The 19437-nt window shown below is 50.1% G+C and overlaps 1 protein-coding gene across 1 annotated transcript in view; it reads right to left on the reverse strand.

Annotated features, from left to right (window-relative positions):
- Nucleotides 1-19437, reverse strand: part of Trrap (transformation/transcription domain associated protein) — an 88719-nt gene that overhangs the window by 17015 nt on the left and 52267 nt on the right. The window contains exons 47-62 of the mRNA XM_032887153.1: nucleotides 19159-19284; nucleotides 17390-17536; nucleotides 16656-16858; nucleotides 15965-16086; nucleotides 15223-15436; nucleotides 13375-13554; nucleotides 10810-10956; nucleotides 9202-9321; nucleotides 8614-8901; nucleotides 8371-8508; nucleotides 7480-7592; nucleotides 6170-6305; nucleotides 4914-5105; nucleotides 2542-2737; nucleotides 1510-1775; nucleotides 1056-1156 (exon numbers count right to left, since the gene is read on the reverse strand). Of these exons, the coding sequence (XP_032743044.1) occupies nucleotides 1056-1156; nucleotides 1510-1775; nucleotides 2542-2737; nucleotides 4914-5105; nucleotides 6170-6305; nucleotides 7480-7592; nucleotides 8371-8508; nucleotides 8614-8901; nucleotides 9202-9321; nucleotides 10810-10956; nucleotides 13375-13554; nucleotides 15223-15436; nucleotides 15965-16086; nucleotides 16656-16858; nucleotides 17390-17536; nucleotides 19159-19284 (2689 nt within the window). The remainder of the gene's footprint in view (nucleotides 1-1055; nucleotides 1157-1509; nucleotides 1776-2541; nucleotides 2738-4913; nucleotides 5106-6169; nucleotides 6306-7479; nucleotides 7593-8370; nucleotides 8509-8613; nucleotides 8902-9201; nucleotides 9322-10809; nucleotides 10957-13374; nucleotides 13555-15222; nucleotides 15437-15964; nucleotides 16087-16655; nucleotides 16859-17389; nucleotides 17537-19158; nucleotides 19285-19437) is intronic.

Below are 19437 nucleotides of genomic sequence, written 5' to 3' on the forward strand. Positions count from 1 at the left end.
TCATGATATGATAAACTGTTTTCTTGCTACTTTAAAACTGCAATTGTGCTTCTCTTATGAACTATAATATAAATATCTGATACCCAAACCCTGTGAAAGGGTTGTTTGACACCCAACCACCACCACCACCACCACCACCACCACCACCACCACCACCACCACCACCACCACCACCACCACCACCACCACCACCACCAAGGGGTCAAGATCCACAGGTTGCAAACCACTGTTTTAGACCAAGGAGCAAACCTCTGGAACCTAGAGCAACTTCGCCCTAATGTTTTCTTTGCAACTGCCACTTGGTCCAACTGTTCCATGACAGTGATACCAGATACCATTTTCTTTTTTTTTTTTCCGGGGCTGGGGACCGAACCCAGGACCTTGCGCTTCCTAGGCAAGCGCTCCACCACTGAGCCAAATCCCCAACCCCCAGATACCATTTTCTTACCACACTATCAATGTCTAAGAAGAATCAAGAAAGCCTAGGCCTGTGTCCTTTATGAATATAAAGCCTCAATCCCCAAACAAAACTAGCAGCCAAGTCCAGGAGCACGGGGAAGCCTTGAACAAGTAGGAGTCACATAGCAAGGCATGGGTGGGCTCAATACAACTTCATGTTTGAAACTGGATCCTGGATGGATCTGGCCCACAATCGTGGACGACAGACTTATGGCCCTAAAACAAGAACTACTCTCAGGCAGGGGTATGGTACTTGTAGCTATCTAGGGACCCAGTGGGATGACTGAGGCAAGGAGTTTCAGCTTTGACTGGTCAACACAACAAGGACAGCCAAACAACAGAACGCACCAAAGTAACCACTGTACTCCTCAGACAGAGGCTGAGGGACAGGCCTGTGGTCATGCCACTCTCCCCTAAGAAGCTGTGTCGGGCTACACACGGCTCTGCTGTTAGCTCCTCTCTGTGGAGGGGCCCATACCAAATGCCTCACCGATGCCCATGAAACCATGTGGTTTCTGGCTTGAGCAGGACACTGGCTGCAAATCCTAATGAACAGCTGCAGAACCTGCACCATTCACCACAGCATCCGTACGTACTTGTTGATCTGAGCCAGGAACATTCCCTTCAGGGCGTAGAACTCAGCTGTCATCTCCTTTGTGAAGTATTTTAGGTTTGTGGACTCAATAACCTCAAGGCCCTGTTCAGATATGGAGAGAGGACAAAGACTCTTGAAACTGCTACACAATCCATTTCTTCTTACAAAGCCCTTCTCTCTGAAGTACCACATCCAGTCAGATTCTCTGTCTCTTTCACACGGTCCTCTGGGCACAGGCATGGCCAGGATCAACCTCACCTCCTCTTTTATAATGGCTTTTTTCTCCTTAAACACATTAGCTAAGCACGTGGTGGAGCAGTGACCACAGATGCAGTTCTAGCACTGAACAGTTTCCTTCCTTTCTTCCTTGGGACAAACTGTGTTTAGGACATTCTTATCTTCCTCCCTCTCTGCCTGGCCCGGGGCCCCGATATGAGCGCCTGTCCAGGACCCACCTGCATGCACTCATTCTTGCCCATCACTCCTGCCAGCTGGAGGTAGCACTTCACTTGCTGTCGAATCTTCTGGAAGCAATCCACGATGGGCACGGTAGGGATGGTGTGAATGCGGCTCAGTATATCGAGCGCCACATTAACCAGACCTTGTTTCCGGGCAATCTTCCCATACTGGATGATAGCAGAGGCGGAGGCATGGACGCCCAGCATGGCATTATTGGAGCTCGGGTCATGGTGAGAGCTATTTTCATATGCAGTTACAATAGCTAAAGAGCAAAGGGGTCAGCTGTCAGGCACGTCACATGCCTCTGTAAGTGCACCACAATCAGGCTTAAAGAATGAAGCCCACACACAACATGTCTCATGAGAACCAGGTACCCTTCCACTTTCCCTGTAGCCTGCATCTCGGACGGAGCCAGATATGTGGCTTACTTGGTAGAGGACTTGTCCAACACGCACAAAACCCTTGGTTTGTTCCCTAACACAATAAAGATGGGGCACAACAGCACTCAGGAGGCTGTGAAGGATCAGAAGTTCAGGGTTATCCTTAGCCCTCCTCAGTCATGGTGAGTGAGGCCAGCCTGGGATACACGAGATCCTGGCTACAAAACGGAAAAAAAAAAAAAAAAAAGGCAAGAAGGGGAAGTAGAATAAAGTGTGTCGGTCGCTGGGTCACAAAGGTGTTCCTCAAGGGATGCTTGGTGGGTTTAGGGCAGGAAAACCAGGAATGGACACAAAGCTGCCTGGGAACAGGGGCTTCCTCAGCGGAGGCTTTGAGACAAAGCGCCATGGCTCAATGGCCCCGGCCTGCACCGCCGAGGTGCAGCAGGAATTCCTGGCTAACTAGAAAATTTACCAAGTGGCTGGGATGCAGAGCACAAAACCTTCCCAGGTTTCAACTCTGCCCTCGCCATTACCACCATTACCTCAAAATCTGGGAAAAAACAAAAAACAAAATGACGACACGAAACCGGCAGAGCAGGGCGTCTGGGAAATTACATGATGAGTGCATGCCGGACCAGGTCGGTTTACCCTGGTAATGGTGCTGCCGCCACATGAAGACGCTGCTCCAGTGCGACAAGTCGTCAGACACGATAGGCAGCCGGTTCCTCCAGGTCTTCACCACCGTCTTCATGTCGTGGAGGCTGTTGTTCCTGCCCAGGTTGGTCGGCTGCAGGCCCGCATTTATCTGCGCAGCTTCCTGAAGCTCGATGATCTGCTGGGCAGCCTAGGGGCAGACCAGGAAAGAAGCTACAGCTGGGGGCGGGGCTGGGAACTCCATGAGGACTTGCCACCACGCCTAACAGCCCAGTCCCCAGAACCCAAACGGTGGAAGGAGAGAACTGATTCTGCCAAGCTGTCCTCTGACCTCTGGGCTAAGACTCATACACAAATACAAAATAAAACAGCCCAGACCAATGAACAGCTTCCAGAAAGTACTCAAGGGGGTGTTGCTGGGTTTCACTGGTTTCATAGGAGGAGGAGGTGAGACAGATCTGCAGTAAAGGAGCTGACTCCAAGACTGAGGGCTCGAACTGACCCGTGACACGGTAACAGAAGCCCTCTGACGTCCACACACGTGTAAAAGAAAGACACTGGATGTGGTGGTGTCACCTTTGAGCATTTACAAGGAAGAGGCAAGGGGATCCCTATGTGTGAGTTTGAGGCCAACATGAGTTCTAGGCCAGCCAAGGCTCCACAGTGAGGCCCTGTCTCAGAAAACAGAACAGCCAGGCCTGGGGCACACAGCCAGGCCTGGGGCACACGCTGTTTATCCCAGCACTCAGATGCCTGAGTTCTAGGAAAGCGTCCTGGTCTAGAATGGAGTTCCAGGATAGTCAGGTTATATAGAAAAACCCTGTCTTAAAAAAAACAAAAAGATTTCTTAGTCGTGTGGAGGCAACTGTCATTTGTGTTGGGTCCCCTACAACTGCCATTACAGATGGTTGTGAGCCATCCTGTGAACCAGGGCCCTTTGGAATAGCAGTCAGTGCTCTTAATGGATGGGTCATCTCTCTAGCCCTAGTAGTCATCTCTTTAAACACGGTCAGACTTGTCCATACTCAGACTACCAACAAATAATTGTGCTATAATCCGTGAGCACGGCAGTGAGGCCGACTGCTCTGCATTCACATCCCAAGGCACTCAGACATCAGGACACTGTGACAGACATGCTGCGTTCTAAACTCCGTGAATACCTAACACAATAATTCCTACGATTTTACAACTGACTGTCATTCATGGTTGGTGCTTTTATCAAATATCTCATAAATGCAACCGTTAACTGTTTCCAGGCAAAGATAATTTTTCAGTAGTCACAAGTGTGGGCTGCTATGAAGGACCTGGGTTCAAGTGTGTGTGTGTGTGTGTGTGTGTGTGTGTGTATGTGCGTGCCTGTCTGTCTGTCTGTCTGTCTGTCTACATGTAGGGAATCAAATAAAATGAAGAAACCCTGGAAATCCACCAGTCACAACAGCAGAGACCCTCTCCTACTGCAGAGGAAAAGTCTGCTCATAATAAAAAAATTGAGAATATTTCAGTCACCTAAACTCAGACACTCACGTATGTGTGAAAGAAATGACATATACAGGTCATTTTAAGGCACCTTCAAAAATATCGGAGCTAACAGGCACATAGAAAAGCACCGAAATGACAACAAAATACTGGTCGGTAAAGCCAGTGCTCCCCAAGTTCACGTTTCTGAGAAGCAGCACTGCTGTACCCTGAATCCCTGCTCCCAGAACTCACTGGGATTTAGCGTCTATAAAGCAACTGCAGGGTCTTACGAGATCCTCAGGACTGGATCAGCAGCAGGGAGAACCCAGATTAAAGACTAGTAGCTCAACAAAAACCACCTCAACACGCACATTCACGTCCCACACAGCTCTTCCCATCAGGAAGCCTGACACAGATGTCATCGACTGTTATACCTGTAGAAAGCGAGCCCAAAAGAACCCCCACAGGTGTTCACACTGCGGCCCACACTGTGCTGCACAAAACACAGTAACATACACAGCACAGCAAACAACATTTGGTTTAGTGTCAACAGCACTCATTCGAATTGCCAGGAACACTGCTACTGATGCCCAAAGGTGACGCCAGGATACAGGCCCCTTGAGTCTTTCAAGGATGGACAGGACCTATCTCACATTGAATCAAAACTACTTGTGAGACTGTTTCAGACCCTGAAATACAAAATGCAAAGTAACCCAGTTTCTCTCCTCTGCTCTGACTTAGGAACATTACGTCTTCTTTCTAGGGATCAGCTCCCATGGGAAGGGATGAGATCAGGGCAGAGAGGTTCCCTTACCACTCGAGGCATGGACTGCAGCTGCTCTGCAGCTCTAAGACTCCAGGCTGAGTTCCCAGAGGGGAGGGGAGGGGAGGGGAAGGACAGTACCTACCTGCAGAAGAGGTGTATGCACGTGAGACACCACGTGGGGCAGCCGTCGCCACTCGCGGATGGCCAGGCTGCTGGCCATCTCCACCAGGCGCTCAATGAAGCTGAGCTGCTGCTCCTCAGGATGGCAAATGGCCAGGTAGCCCCGGTACATGTTAACCCTCCAGGCCATCTCCTTGGGGCAGCTGACCTCCACCTGCAGCGGGAGAGGGGACAGGCAGAGTGCTGACGGCTCTCCCCACTCGGGCTGATTTACACAAAGCAGGACACAAGAGCCCAGCCCCACAGAAGAACTGACTTTCAGTAGAGAAGCGAGGAGTTTGCACGGCTCTTTTGAGAGTCTCCTCTGGGTTGCAGAGTGCACCACAAAAGCTCCCAGAGAGAAGAGAGATTGGACCCGTCATGGCACCGTTCACAGAGAGCCCTCAGGATCAAGTCATTTTAAACTCTTCACTCACACTGCACACCACACTCACACCTAACGCACACGCCAAGAGCCTGTCCCACCAGTGGCTTTTCAGATAACAGCAAACACAGTGGCCAGGGCTGCTCGGGGTCCAGGGTTTGGTGTTAGTCCTGATGATCCTTCCAGACCTCTTCATGGATTACCTTTGTTGTCAGAGGTTAAGTCCTCTATACCTAACACTTATTTCCCAGTAAAACTGAATGACAGAGGATAGAGCTAAGGACAGTGGTTCTCAACCTTCCTGATGCTAAGACCCTTTAATACAGTTCCTCATGGCGTGCTAACTTCCAACCATAAAACTATGTTCCTTGCCACTTCATAACTGCATTTTGGCTACTGTTATGAATCACAATGCAAATATCTGTACTTTCCCATGGTCCTAGGCGACCCTTTGGTGAAAGGGTTGTTTGACTCCCAAAAGGGTCACAACTTAAAGGTTGAGACCAGTGGCTTAGAAGGTCAGGAATACTTGTTGCTACTGCAGAGAACCCGAGTTTTGTTTTAACACAGACAACAGACAGTTTACCTGTACACACCCGCAACCAGCTCTAGGGGCCCTAACGCCCTCTTCTGACCTCTGCAGGCACTACTGCACACATAACACACGCTATAAATGAAACCCCTCACGATGCAGCACGTGCACGTGTTGTGCACGCGTTCTCGTTCCTCCCTCCCTCTCTCTCTCTCTCTCTCTCTCTCTCTCTCTCTCTCTCTCTCTCTCTCTGAATGCTCCCCTACTAACAAACTTACTCAAATATAGAAAAAGATCTCAGTGACAAGATCACGGGTCTTACCTGCACCAGGGCCTCCTTCATGGCGGTCCAGTTGGACACCCTCCACGCACACTCCAGGACCAGGTAAGGATTTATGTGACCTTTAGACTGGCCAAACTCAGTCAAGGCTTCCCACTGGTTCAGCTCCTTGGAGCACCTAGAAGACCGGGGTTATGAGCAAAAGCTCAATCAGGACAACTCACTGACAGACTGAGAAAGACAAAGACAGCATCAACACAGAAGAGAGTGCTGGAGGACAGACTGCTGTGGGACAACAGTACCCCCTCCTCCAGGAGCCCTGCCTGCCTGCCCTGTGACCAGCACAGCAGAGCTCTAGGTCCTGAGGAGGGGAGGCAGGAGTGATTTACTTCCTCCACAGCACATTTAATTATACTAGACATTTAATGCGTTTCCCAGATTTTGTAGTAACCAACTCTTTGGAAAACACCCAGGAGGAATTCACAGACATGCTCCCATGCTTCTTTAATTCATGCATAATAAATTAAACCCCTGACTGGGTCTCACTATGCAGACCACACTGGTCTCAAACTCACGATGTGCCTGCTTCTGTCTCCAGTAAGCTGGAGTTAATGGTCTGTGCCACCACACCCGGCACATCCAGAGCTTCTACAGCAGAGTCACATAACTGCATCTGATGGTGGCTAAAAGGTCCTCAATACACAGCAAGCACACACTAGCTTAGAATCAAACACACATGAACCCAATATGCTCTGCCAGCATTCACCACGCTTAACTACATACTTTACTAGCCTATGCCCACTGTCAGGACACTCATGCCCCTAAGCCACGAGCTACCCGTGAATGATGCCAGAAACACCTCAGTTTGAATCCAGACAGACAGACGCCTGTGTGCGATGCCTGTGGTGCTTTACTGCACACAGTTTTCTGGCTTAAGAGAAACAGTAATAACGGAAAACAAAGCCCGCCCTCAGCACACTCATACCAAGTCAGTGTATCTCTCAGAACTGTGCTGTTAGAATGCTTGATTTTAAAAACTGGTATTTGGCCAGGCGATGCTGGCAGTGAGAAGGCAGAGGCAGACGGACCTCTGTGACTTTGTGGCCAACCTGGTCTACAGAGCCATTTCTAGGATAGCCAAGGCTATACAAAGAAACCCTGTCTTGAAAAACCAAACCAAATAAACAAAAACCAAACAAACAAAACCCTTGTGTTTGATGGGCTCCTAAGAGGTCTCTACGGTGAAGATGCTTGCCACCAAGCCTGAGACACACGCAAACAATAAGTGTTATTTGAATATTTAAGGAAATCATTGAAAAGCCCCAGCAAGCCCTGGTGGGACTGCAGCTCACCTGACCCAGTGGTCTTCCCACAGCTGGTACTCGGGGAAGACGGCAGGGGAGGCACTGCTCCGCTCATGCTCTTTTTTAGCTTTGTCCATTGCCTTTTCGTAGGATTCTTGGGCCTAAAGAGGTTAACCATGCCGTCAGACTACTGAGAAAGCGTCTCCCTTTCATTTTCTTACCTGTCGGGGGCAAGCTAGACACGAGCCTAGGAAGCACTATATCCTTCTCGTCCAAGACTACCTGACGCCTACAACTCACCTTTTACAGAGAGAACAGAGGAGAGCGAAGCCCTGGCAAAGGTGAGAAAGCCACAGGACATGAAAATGGTCCCGTTCTGGGACCAAGATTCACCCTTTACTCAGTGCCTGTGCCCCACAGGAAGCACGAGGCTGAGGACTGACATCCAAGCATCTACGCACTGTTTCCAAAAGCCAGGCCGGCAGGTAAGGGCGTCCACGTCAGTTTCTGATGGCAGAAGACTGAGGTAAAGATGTCTCAGCAGGGAAAGGCTTCAGAGCCTGAGTGTGAGCCCTAAGCCCGGGTAAAGGTAGAAGGAGAGAGACACTACATACAGCTGCCCCAACCTCTATGTGTGCAAGTCACACATGCTCACACACATGCACACCTCTACACACAAAACTTCAGAATGTTAAAGCATGTAAGGCAAGACTTCAAAGGGTCTTCGTGAGCAGGTAACACGGTGTGGCTAGGGTACAGGAGGCTTACTGGGCCTACTCGAGTTCTGGGTTTCATGCCAAGTACTTTAACACGTGACATCACCGCTCAACGAAACAGCAATCTCCCCAAGTGTGAACTCACTGAACTTTAAGCAGGGTACAATGAGGAAGACCCAGAAGTGACAGCTGCCAGCCATCACCCTGAGCCACCAGCCATCACCTGCTCAAAGAAGCCGTGCTGCTCATAAGCAATGGCGGTGGCCGTCTCTGAGAACTTGCATCGCTTCTGCCACAGGCCGGCCCACATGTCCTCTTCTTGTAGCAGAGAGTAAAGTTCCGCGAGGGAATCCAGTATCTCCTGAAAGAGATCACTGTCGCTGAGTGCTTGGGTCAACTGCCTACCTAATAACAGGGCAGACTTAGCCCTCTGGGAAGATTCGAAGGCACTGAGGGCAGTGGTCACCTGCTGAGGCGGTGTTATGCTCTCCTGCTCATAAAACTCGGCTGTCTGCTTCGGTTTGATTGGCAGGCTCAGCCCCTTCTCGAAAGCCTGGTGCTCCAGCATCAACGTGGAACGGAACCAGAGGTTGTGAGTCTTTCCCAGGTACTTCAGCACACAGGGTCGCATGGGGATTGGGGGGACGCACTGGGACATGGCTTCCACGAAGCAGTTCAAAGCGCTCGGCTGACAGTCTCGCTGCACCTGATGACTGCCGCTGCACAGGAAAGGGCTGATCTCCCCCGCCAGAGCCTAGAACCAAAGACTTAGCTGCTTCCGGTCTTCACTCAAAACCTAACAAGCCTGAACCTAGGACTGCTACTTCACGACTGCCATCCCAGAGGTCGAGGCAGCCTGAGCTAGGGGATGAGCTTGCGGCCAACCTGACTGGCCTCTCTCTCCATCATCATCTGGTAGCACTGAGATGATTGGTCCTTGGGTGAGAATGGGCAGTGTTATCATGCTCTGTAACTTAGAACTGTGTTCATTCTGGGTTGTTATCGAAAGCTAAAACTGCATTCTCCTAAAACAGGCTTTTAAGATTTGACTCACATGCTGCTGTCTGTCAGAGAGGATTTTCCACAGCCTTGGGAAAAGCTGGACCCAGGTCTTCTCAGCCAACGTTGTGGAAATGTGGCAGAGCTGAACGAAGGCACTGAGCAGTGCCCCGGTCTGTGGGCAGAAGAGGTGGAGCTTAACAGCATGACATGGACCCCAAGGCCGCTGAGCCAGCCCCACAGTCATCACTCTAGCCGCAATGGCTGCATGCACGAAGGTACATGAGGCCGCTGAGTCCGGCTCCCTCAGCACGCTACACTCACCCATGACAGCAACAGCCACCCACAGACGTGCAGAGACTGACTTAACAGAAATTCAGCTTGGTGCCCAAGAAGATGTAATACAGAAACTACTGATAAGTAATTGGTTCTCCTTCCTCCCAAGCCCTGTGCAATACTCCTCAAAAGTGACTGGGTGCATGTGGACGTTTTAATAGGTTCAGCCTCCACAGACTAATTCATGTGTTTGAATGCCTGGAACACAGGAAGTGGCACTATCAGGAGGTGTGGCCTTGTTGGAGTGGGTGTGGCCTTGTTGGAGTGGGTGTCTCCACACTGGAGTGGGTGTGTCCTTGTTGGAGGTAGTGTTTCACTGTGGAGGAAGGCTTTGCGGTTTCATTTAAAATCTCTCTGCCCAATGTGAAAAATAGTCTCCTCCTGGTTGCTCTCTGATCAAGACATAGAACTCTCAGCTCCTTTTTCAGAACATGTCTGCCTGCATGCTGCCATACTTCCTGCTATGATAATGAACTAAACCTCTGAACCTGTAAGCCAGCCCCAATTAGATGTTTGCCTTTTTTTTTGGAAAGATCAGGTTTAGTTTTACAGATTTATTTATTATATATAAGTACACTGTAGCTGTCTTCAGACACACCAGAAGAGGGCATCGGATCTCTTTACAGATGGTTGTGAGCCACCATGTGGTTGCTGGGAATTGAACTCCTGACCTCTGGAAGAGCAGTCTGGTGCTCTTAACCGCTAAGCCATCTCTCCAGCCATTGCCTCCTCCCCCCCCCCCGGAGCGGGGGACCGAACCCAGGGCCTTGTACTTGCTAGGCAAGCGCTCTATCACTGAGCTAAATCCCCAACCCCCCTTGCCTTTTTTTAAGAGTTGCCTTGGTCACAGGGTCTCTTCACAGCAGTAAACCCTAAGACTACCTAAAGCCTTAACCGATCAGTGTCAAAGTGCAGTAATGCCACCATCCACACTCATCAGGGTCTACGGAAGCCACAGCTCCTATGTGAGGAACCGAGGAGACCGCCAACAGCAGGCATGTGGGGGGCTCTCCTGACAGCCTGCCTGCCTTCACACTTCACTGCCCCTCCTGATTTGAGGGCCTCGACCAATATACCAGAGTTACTGTTCGTTACTGCCACAACTGAGTGCCTTTTACCATTTCCAGGACATTACGTTCTGGAGAAACCAACTTCTCTGTTTCCCCTATAGAGCCCTGTATCTGCTTTCTTGATCACATTACATGTTGACTCCAGCCTCTCCCAGAACTATAACCAAAAACTGTATGGTTTCACACTGGTAAGAGGAAAAAAAAAAAAAAAAAAAGATGTGTGCAGAAGATATTCACTTCCAAGCTTGTCCACAGACCTTCACTTCCCGGAGAGTATCGAGAAATTTGTCATGTCTGTTGGTGAGCATGTGTAGCTGGTTTCCAATGTCCTTCTCAGAAAGCTCTTTGGTTTTGGGTGTGCTGGTCTGGTCACCAGGGGCCAGTTCAATATCAATCTCCACGTCCTGAACGAAACAAAGAAAGCAGAGGGCAAGTTCCTCAGAACGCAGCAAACACAGCCCCACGGCCCAGTGGCTACTCTAAAAAGATGTTAATTATGAGTGCACGTGAGCACCTGTAAGGAACGGGCACCTGCGAGGCTGTGTGTGAGCTCTCTGTTGTGTGCACGTGAGCATCTGTGGGGAACGGGCACCTGCGAGGCTGTGTGTGAGCTCTCTGTTGTGTGCATGTGAGCATCTGTGGGGAACGGGCACCTGCGAGGCTGTGTGTGAGCTCTCTGTTGTGTGCACGTGAGCATCTGTGGGGAATGGGCACCTGCGAGGCTGTGCGTGAGCTCTCTGCTGCTGAGCCTGGGCTGACGCTGGGGTCTGAACATGGAGGGTCCTCTTCGAGGCCCAGGTCTCCACCTCTCTGTTTCTGACAAGTGCACAAGTTGGTTTCTAGAAGCTTTTCCCAGAGCATGGGCTGAGCACCCTACTTAACCACAAAGCCACCAAATGTAAAAAGGCTTCAAATGCTAAACTTCTTAGGCACCCACATGAAGCTTACATTTGGGGGTTTTAGAGCATTCGGCCTTAAAAATTTGGGGCCTCAGATTCAAAATTACAGAAAAAAACAAACAAACTGAATTTTCAAAACTCAGAAACACCCAAAATGTGTAATATATGTGTTTCTAAGCATTTTAGATGAAGGATATTGCTGTATTAAAATACCTTTCTATTAAAAAAACATAACCGAGAGCCAGCTCACCCAATCCATAACTCTTGTTATGTGCGACTCAGCCTTATTAGCACATCCCTTTAATCCCCCTGGCTGGAACAGACATGGCCTCAGTAGAGACCTTTAATCCCAAACAATGAAGGCAGAGTTACAGTCTGTAGAAGGAAGCCCCGTGTTTGAAAGTGTTATCTACTTGAGTGGCAAAGTAACAAATCAGAGAAAGACCTGACAGACTAGGATACGCCCAGCTCTCACAAGAGCAGAGAGGGAAGCTACTTTAGACAGAGGGTGCAGAGGGGGGCGGGGGGAGCCAGTTTTACTAAGGCTGAAGCAGTTACAGAGAGACAGGTTGCAGAGAGAACAAAGCTAGACACAGGTGAAGACAGAATGAACCAGAAAACAAGAAGTAGCCAGAGGATTAGAACAGATTGCCAGAGTTAGTATGAGGCCAAACAGAGCAGTTCAGGAGAAGCTGACAGAAGCCAGATTGAGTCAGTCAGCTTGGAGAGGAGTTTGATCTAGAACAGCTGAGTTCAATCAGCCAGCCAGAGTTCAGAAAGAACAAGAAAGTGGGGTTATTCAGCAGTAAGTCTCAGAGGCTGAAAACACTCTAGGCTAGATCTGACTGTAAGGAAGACAGAAGTGAGCAATTGGCTTCGGATGAACAAGCATTACTTTTTCCAGAGCTTCCTTCTCCCCCTTAAGTTTAGCTAGAATGTGGAATGTGCTTTATCTTGGCACTTTAGTCTGTACACCATGGTACTCCGGCTCACATCTGCCCATCATGACCCTCCCTGTACCCACTGCATCTCCTTCTAAACAATGGTGGAAGGATGACCACTGTTCTCTGTGTTTGGATAATCAGAGTGAACTTCGGTGGAGTCAGAAGTGTGTCACTTGTTCTGAGAAGCTTGCTCCATTACGGCAATGCTGCCGAGTCACTGTATGGGACACGCCCGGGTCAGTGTTTTCTAGACTCAAGTTTCTAGAAAGCATAGTCAACAATGAATCAGGAAACTATCCCTGAAAGCCAACAGTAGTCCTGGAGGAGTCACCAAGCATGGCTACCGATGTCACTCAGATTATTATAGCAAGACATGACAGATGGACGTGATTAACAACTTCTTCCTTAACTGAACTATCCAGGGGCTTCACACATGCTAGGCAAGTGCTCAACCAACCAAGCTATAACTCCAGCCCCAGCTCCCCCTTTTACAGCAAAGGAAGGAAGTGTTCTCCCTGTTGCTAGGTGACTTTTTTTCTATGCCCACACCCACAAAGCCAGTAGCATAAGGAGCACCAGCAAATGCACTCCCACGAGGAGAGTGGAGCGTGGGAGAGCTATGATGATTAAGGAGGGCAGCAGCTTCTTTCCAGAGGCACTTTCGGCTCCACATTACCATCCAGCAATATGGCCATACACAAGGCTCCCAGAAGGCTGTGGAGGGCTCAGCCCTGGATTCCTGTGTGATGGTTATCACTTCTGCTCGAAGTACAGCATCACAGCAGAGGGAAAAACCTCAAAACAGATGCCTGTCTTAAGCAGAATTGGCTCAGAACAATGCCAAATGGGCATGCCAAAGAAGATGGTTTTCGGTTTTAACAGCAAGAAAGCCAAACTAAGGGGCCACACTTAGCCTGGGGCAGAGACAGGTCCTGATGCACTACTCTTGCCAACTTCGTCTGCGCAGCCAGAGCCTCACCTCTTCTTTAGACTCACTGTTCTCTCGTTCCCGAGGCTCCTGCTTGACATGAGTGACCATGGCAAAGGCAGCCCGGTCGTGGCTGTCGGCCAGGCTGATGACATTGGTAATGGAGGGAAGCATGGCTCCCTGGCAGCTGGTTCCAATGGCTGTGCTCTTCTCACACACCGCCAGGAGGAGCTAGAGAGGATCATGGGGAAAAGGACAGTTTAACAGCAACGCCTGGTACGGGGAGGGTGTGAACACCCAGGGGCAGCTCACACACAGACAACCCAGGTCCACATCTCAGGTCACAGTGCCCCCAACTCCTACCCCGGGTTAGCTGCAGGCCTGAACTTGCTTTCCGACTGCTCTTGGCCCAAGCTCCTCCGGGTTGCCATCATCCTTCTCTCCGCCCCAGAGGCACTGTCCAGGAGAGACCTATGCTTCCCCTCCCTTGACTCTCCTTTCCTCTCATCACCTGCAGCACAGCCCCAAACCCAGCCCAGGGAGCCTCCTGGGTTATCTGTAGACCTACTCTAAAATCATCTTTCTGTTCATAGCTAGCGCCGTGACTCCTCTCACTCCCTCAACCCCTCAAAGACTTCTCAGTCCACATAAAACCTTCTGATGTGACATCAGCCCTTGACTGTCTGTGAAATCCCTTGTGTCCTCAACCCTCCTAAGACACTTCCGTCTGTAGCAGCCCCTGTGCAATCTCTATAGGGCCCCTGCTTATGCTGCTCCCACACACTAAGGGAAACCAATCCTTCCCAAAGGAACCATGACAGCCTCAGCTGTCACCGAGGTCCAGGAGAGAATGCCGCAGCTGTGTCCAAGGCGAGACCTAGTTTCATTCATTCCAGATAAGCAGATATGACAAACCAGGACTGTCCTTTGTCTGAGCACACGAGTAACAGTGGCCCTTGAGTTGTGTCTGTCCCACCATCCTCTACTCTCACTCCTCCTCCACAGTCCTCTCATGGAAATACCAAACCCTCTGCAGGCTGAATGGTCACACGCACCTGTCTGCTAACTTCTCCAGCACCCAAATCCTCCCACTAAGAAACCCAAGGCGACAGTGCTGGCCAGGTACCAGCCCAGCTCTTTCACAACCACTGAAATGACACTCGGTGTCAATTCAACTCTCTAGGTAGACAGAATTTACAGACGCTTCTAGTGGAGAAAAAGGAATCTTTGCCCAGTGAAGCGTTTCTTGCAGCTTTCTTTCTTTCTTTTTTTTTTTCTTTTCTTTTCTTTTTTTCAGAGCTGGGGACCAAACCCAGGGCCTTGCGTTTGCTAGGCAAGCGCTCTACCACTGAGCTAAATCCCCAACCCCTTCTTGCAGCTTTCTAAAAGGGGCTCTAAAAGTAAAGGCTTGTCTGTTGCCCCTGTAGTGGACAGGAACAGATACATGAGGGGTATTTCTGCACCTCCTTGAGTGGTAGAACACAGTGGTTTGATGAGAGTCCCCATCGGCTCACTCACATGTGAGAATGCTGCACCGATCCCACTAGTGGAACTGTTTGGGAAGGATTAAAAGGAGTGGCCTTGCTGGAAGAGGCATGTCACTGGGAATGGGCTTTCAGGTTCCCAAGGACTTTTGCCATTCCCAGTGTGCTCTAAGTCCTGTGGTTTGAGATATGTGAACTCTCAGCTGTTCCTACTGCCACGCTTTAGCTGTTCCATTCTGGACTGAAACCCTCTGGAACCATAAACCCAATCAAATGCTTTCTTTCCTAAGTTGCCATGATCATGGTTTCATCACAATAGAAAAATGGCCAATTCATAGATTATCTGCTGCCTTCTGTGCCCCCTTAGAAAGTCCCAGGCTCTTCCAGACACAGAGGTTGAGTTCACCTGCCCTACCTCAATGCACTGCTTGATCCAGAAATGGCTCCCCATGGCCTCCCAATTCTGGGAACAGGTGACATACAACAGGCGCTCATAGACACGGCGTTTCATAGAATTGTCAAAAACCTCAAAAAACTTGGCCCTGATCAATGGCTGGGCACAGCGCAGCCCAGAGAGAAAGGCGGGCTCAAGCTTTGCAGTCAGCTCACTGCCTGAGAGTGCCTCATCCCTGGAATGAGAGAAGAGACAGGTGACCACCCGAGACAGCGCTCAAGACAATGTACACCAGCCCCTCCCCATCAAGTCCGCTGTCACACCAAGGTGGGCATGCTTCCACCATGAAGGCTCACGCAGCATTTCTGCAAGTGCTCAGAAATGCTATCAAGGGTGCTGGAGAGATGGACCAATGGTTAGGATCAGCAGCTACACTTCCAGAGGACTTGGGTTTGATTCCCACATGGCGACTCACAACTCTCTCCAACTCCAGTTCCAGTAGGTCTGATGCTCTCCTCTGGCCTCCATAGATACTACATGCATACACACACACACACACACACACACACACACACACACACACACACACACACGTGGAAAAAAACACCCATACACATACAATAAATCTTAGAGAACTGTCACCAAGGTATGCTATCTTAGTACCAAAGTGAGTACTCGATGTAGACGGAAGAGGAGGAGAGCCATATGCACTGCTGAATAGGGACACCCATGATCACAGGCAACGTGACCAGTGCTCAATTACCTGTACACATAGTTAACAAGGTCCAAAAACTGGGCATTTAGTTCAAGGTCTTCCGGAAAGCGTTTCTCTATGTAAGTCATCATTTTCACGAGCAAGATTGACTTCTCCCGGAGTGTAGGCGTCTACAAAATTGGTTTCCCCAGAGAAAGTAGCAATTATTTCTACTTGAAAAGAACAAATCCAGAAGAATTTCACAGCCACCTGCCCAACTCTCCACGCTCCTGTTACTTTACCAGTAACATTATTATTTACTGCAATTAGGCCAGCTCATTTTTAAAGAGAAATGAAATATCAAAGATGACTGTCACTATTGTTGGGTGCTCAAAGTCGAGGCATGCCAACCTTCACCTGGCTGACTCACTGGGAACAAGTCAGAAGCTCCCAGGCACCCTCCGCCAGGACAGGCCCTTACTTGCCACAGTACTTTACAGCTCACAGCCACTGCCATTAAAGAACAAACCTACAAGATTCATGTGACATCGTAACAAAAGAAAAGCCACTGTGAAGTCTAGCAGGTTAGGTCACTGCTGGGCTCGCCCCAGGGGCCCAGTAAACATCTCGTCAAGCAAAGCTACCTGGCCATGACACAACAATCTCATGTTCCACGGGTCTCAGAAGGAAGAGTGAGGAACTATGTTCCTGGGTTCAGAGAGGGCCAACATGGCCGAGTGTGGCACCTTCCTGCCCTCACCTGATTGGCTGCCATCGGGGAATTATTCTTAACCCATTCCTCCACGATCTTCACCACAGCTCGGAGGATCTTGGCATCTGGGGACTTCTCTATGAGGGACGTCAGGATGGTCTGGATGAAGTTCTTCCGCATCTCCATGCTCATCACCGCCAGACGAGTCTTCACGAGGTCCAGGCTCAGCATCACCAGCTCGCTTGCTCCAGCTGCAGAGCAAACACACGTGTCTGACGCACGGATGCACTCAGTCCACAGATGCTTTCACACTAACGCCTTTCTCCAGCAACTGGCACGCTGGGATTTGACCCAATCCCACTTCTTCATGGCTGCACCTTGCAGAGTGCCCTCTAGCAGCCTCAGCCACAAGAAAGGGGGATGACAAGAGCTGATGTCCTTGAGGACACCCGGCCTCTCCACAGCCTACCTGAAGCTACGAGGCACTTGGGTCCCGGGAAAACCCTCAAGAGCCGTGGGAAACATAGCGCCCTGCTGCCCCCTAACCCTCCTGTCGGTAGGAGCGTTGGCTCTGTTCTGCTTCTCACTCTTACAATTTTTTAAACTGAATTTTTTGGCCTGAGCCGTGTTTTGACTTTCAACCTCTGTCACAAAAGCAAATAACAGAACTTCATATTAACCCATGTTCACAGCAATGTCCAAACACAGAGCCCACAATAACGAGATGACCCACAAAGTCATCCTCTGTGGATGCAGAAAGAACGCCCTCCCCGGGCTGTCACCTGCGGTTGCTTCGGTGCTCCCCGATGCTGCCTGTGGGTTCAGATGCTCTCGGACCATCTTCTGTAGGGAGCGCATGAAGACGGAGATGAGCCTGTCGATGTAGCTCGGGTTGTTGCAGCAGGCCGACTTGAGGATCATAAGTGTCCCTGCAGGCAGGGAGAGCAGTCGTTTGCAAAGAAATAGCAACCGTGTGTGTGCTGCAGACACAGTCAGTGTGGAGCTTGCTAGCCAGATCCCCAAACGCAGATGGGATGACACAACGTCTAAGTGTCGGCCAAGAGCTGTCTTTCACTAGGGATGTCTTCACCATCTCGAGCCTGACAGAACATGAACTCTCCTCCTGGGTCACATGACAGGCCCATCAGAGGGAGTGGCCATGTGCATGTGCCAGCATCTCAGGTGTGGACAACGCAGGCTGCTGCCCTTGCTAAAGCCTGTGTGTGCACAGCAGCCATGGCTCGACAGCCAGCCCGATTTTAACCCAGGTAACTGATCCTCGATGAAAATGAGATACACCCTGCTGTGCTCTCTAACAGTGACAGAGCAGAGTCCACCAGACAGGAGGGCCTTGGCACAGCCGGCTCCCGCGGCACCCCTCACTGTGTGCTACCCTAGTCTGCTGTTACCTACAGAGGAAGAACACAGGGCCCAGAGAGGTCAGCTCTTGTCTGGGCACCTTGGAGAACGAACACACAGAGATGTTCCTTTATCCTGTGATGGGAGCCAAACAACCAAGATGGCCCCCTTGACATCACAAAAGTCAATCGGCTGGCTCTAGAGCAGCCAGACGTGACCAGGGTGACAGACCAATTAAACCAAACACACCCAGGTCCTGAACTGCAGTGAGCAAACAGACAGTTTTAGAAAGCAAGGAGTTTTTGTGAAACTAGTAACTAAAATTATTCAGAATACAAGTTCAGACTGCAGCATTTTTCATAACCGGGGTGATTTACGTATGTTCTTATGTATAGAAAACAATATATAGGCACTGAGAGTTCAATAGTCTTCAGGTAGAAGACCTGGCTTGGTTCCCAGAACCACTGCTGCACCACTCTACTCTGGGGGAGTCTCGATGCCTCTGGCCTCCGTGGGCACCCTATGCTCACATGCTCACACACAACCTATCAAACATTTAGCCAGGTAGTGGTGGTGCACGCTTTTCATCCCAGCACTCAGGAGGCAGAGGCCAGCCTGGCCTACAGAGCAAGCTCCAGGACAGCCAAGGCTACACAGAGAAACCCTGTCTTGGAAAAAACAAAGCAAAACAACAAAAGCCCACTTAAGTAAAGAGAAAACGATATACACCAACCTATGAGTGTTCATTACGAGAGGCTTATAAGTAACTGTCATTCAGTTTAAAATGATTTCCCAAGTTTAACACAAGAACGTAATATGGAAGGGAAAAAATATATGGAACCAACCCAATTCTGAGCCTAAATGTGACTAGTGTGGCAAGGGGCACGGAGTGTCTTCTAACTTGAACTTCAGGGTATCTGGGGCAGTTATCCAGCTGCCTGATCGTCTAGTGACTTTGAGTGGCCATGACCCAAGGACAGCAATTCCCCAACCAGTGCAAGGCAACTCCCTTCAAACTAAGTCTGCACTGGGGCTGAACAAAAGACTCAGGGAATTCTTTCTGGACAAGTGATGGACAGAGCACTAAACTCTGAGAAAAGAGCCCATCAACCTGAAGACCCTGGCAGGCTGTCCAGTGAGAAGGAACCACAGCCCAAGCGAGCCACTTCCGGGAAACCACACATGTGCTCACCGAAGAGCTGGGAGGGGTTGGCGCTGGTGGCCTTCTCGTAGTTAGTGAGGCCTTCGTAGATGACCTTCCCCACAGCTGCATAGAGGCACTCCAGCTCTTCATACTTGGAGGCCACGCTCGAAGTGCCTGAAACACAAGCGGGGCAGGCAGCTGGGGTTAGTGCTTGAAGCTGGACGTGCAGCACAGAGCATTTCCTTCCGTCACATGACAGGTGCACACCACCCCTGACTAAGGGCAACTCTCATCTTGAGAGCTCGAAGTATACTCAATCAGAACATG

This window comes from Rattus rattus, chromosome 16 (assembly GCF_011064425.1).
Source record: "Rattus rattus isolate New Zealand chromosome 16, Rrattus_CSIRO_v1, whole genome shotgun sequence".
NCBI lineage: Eukaryota > Metazoa > Chordata > Mammalia > Rodentia > Muridae > Rattus > Rattus rattus.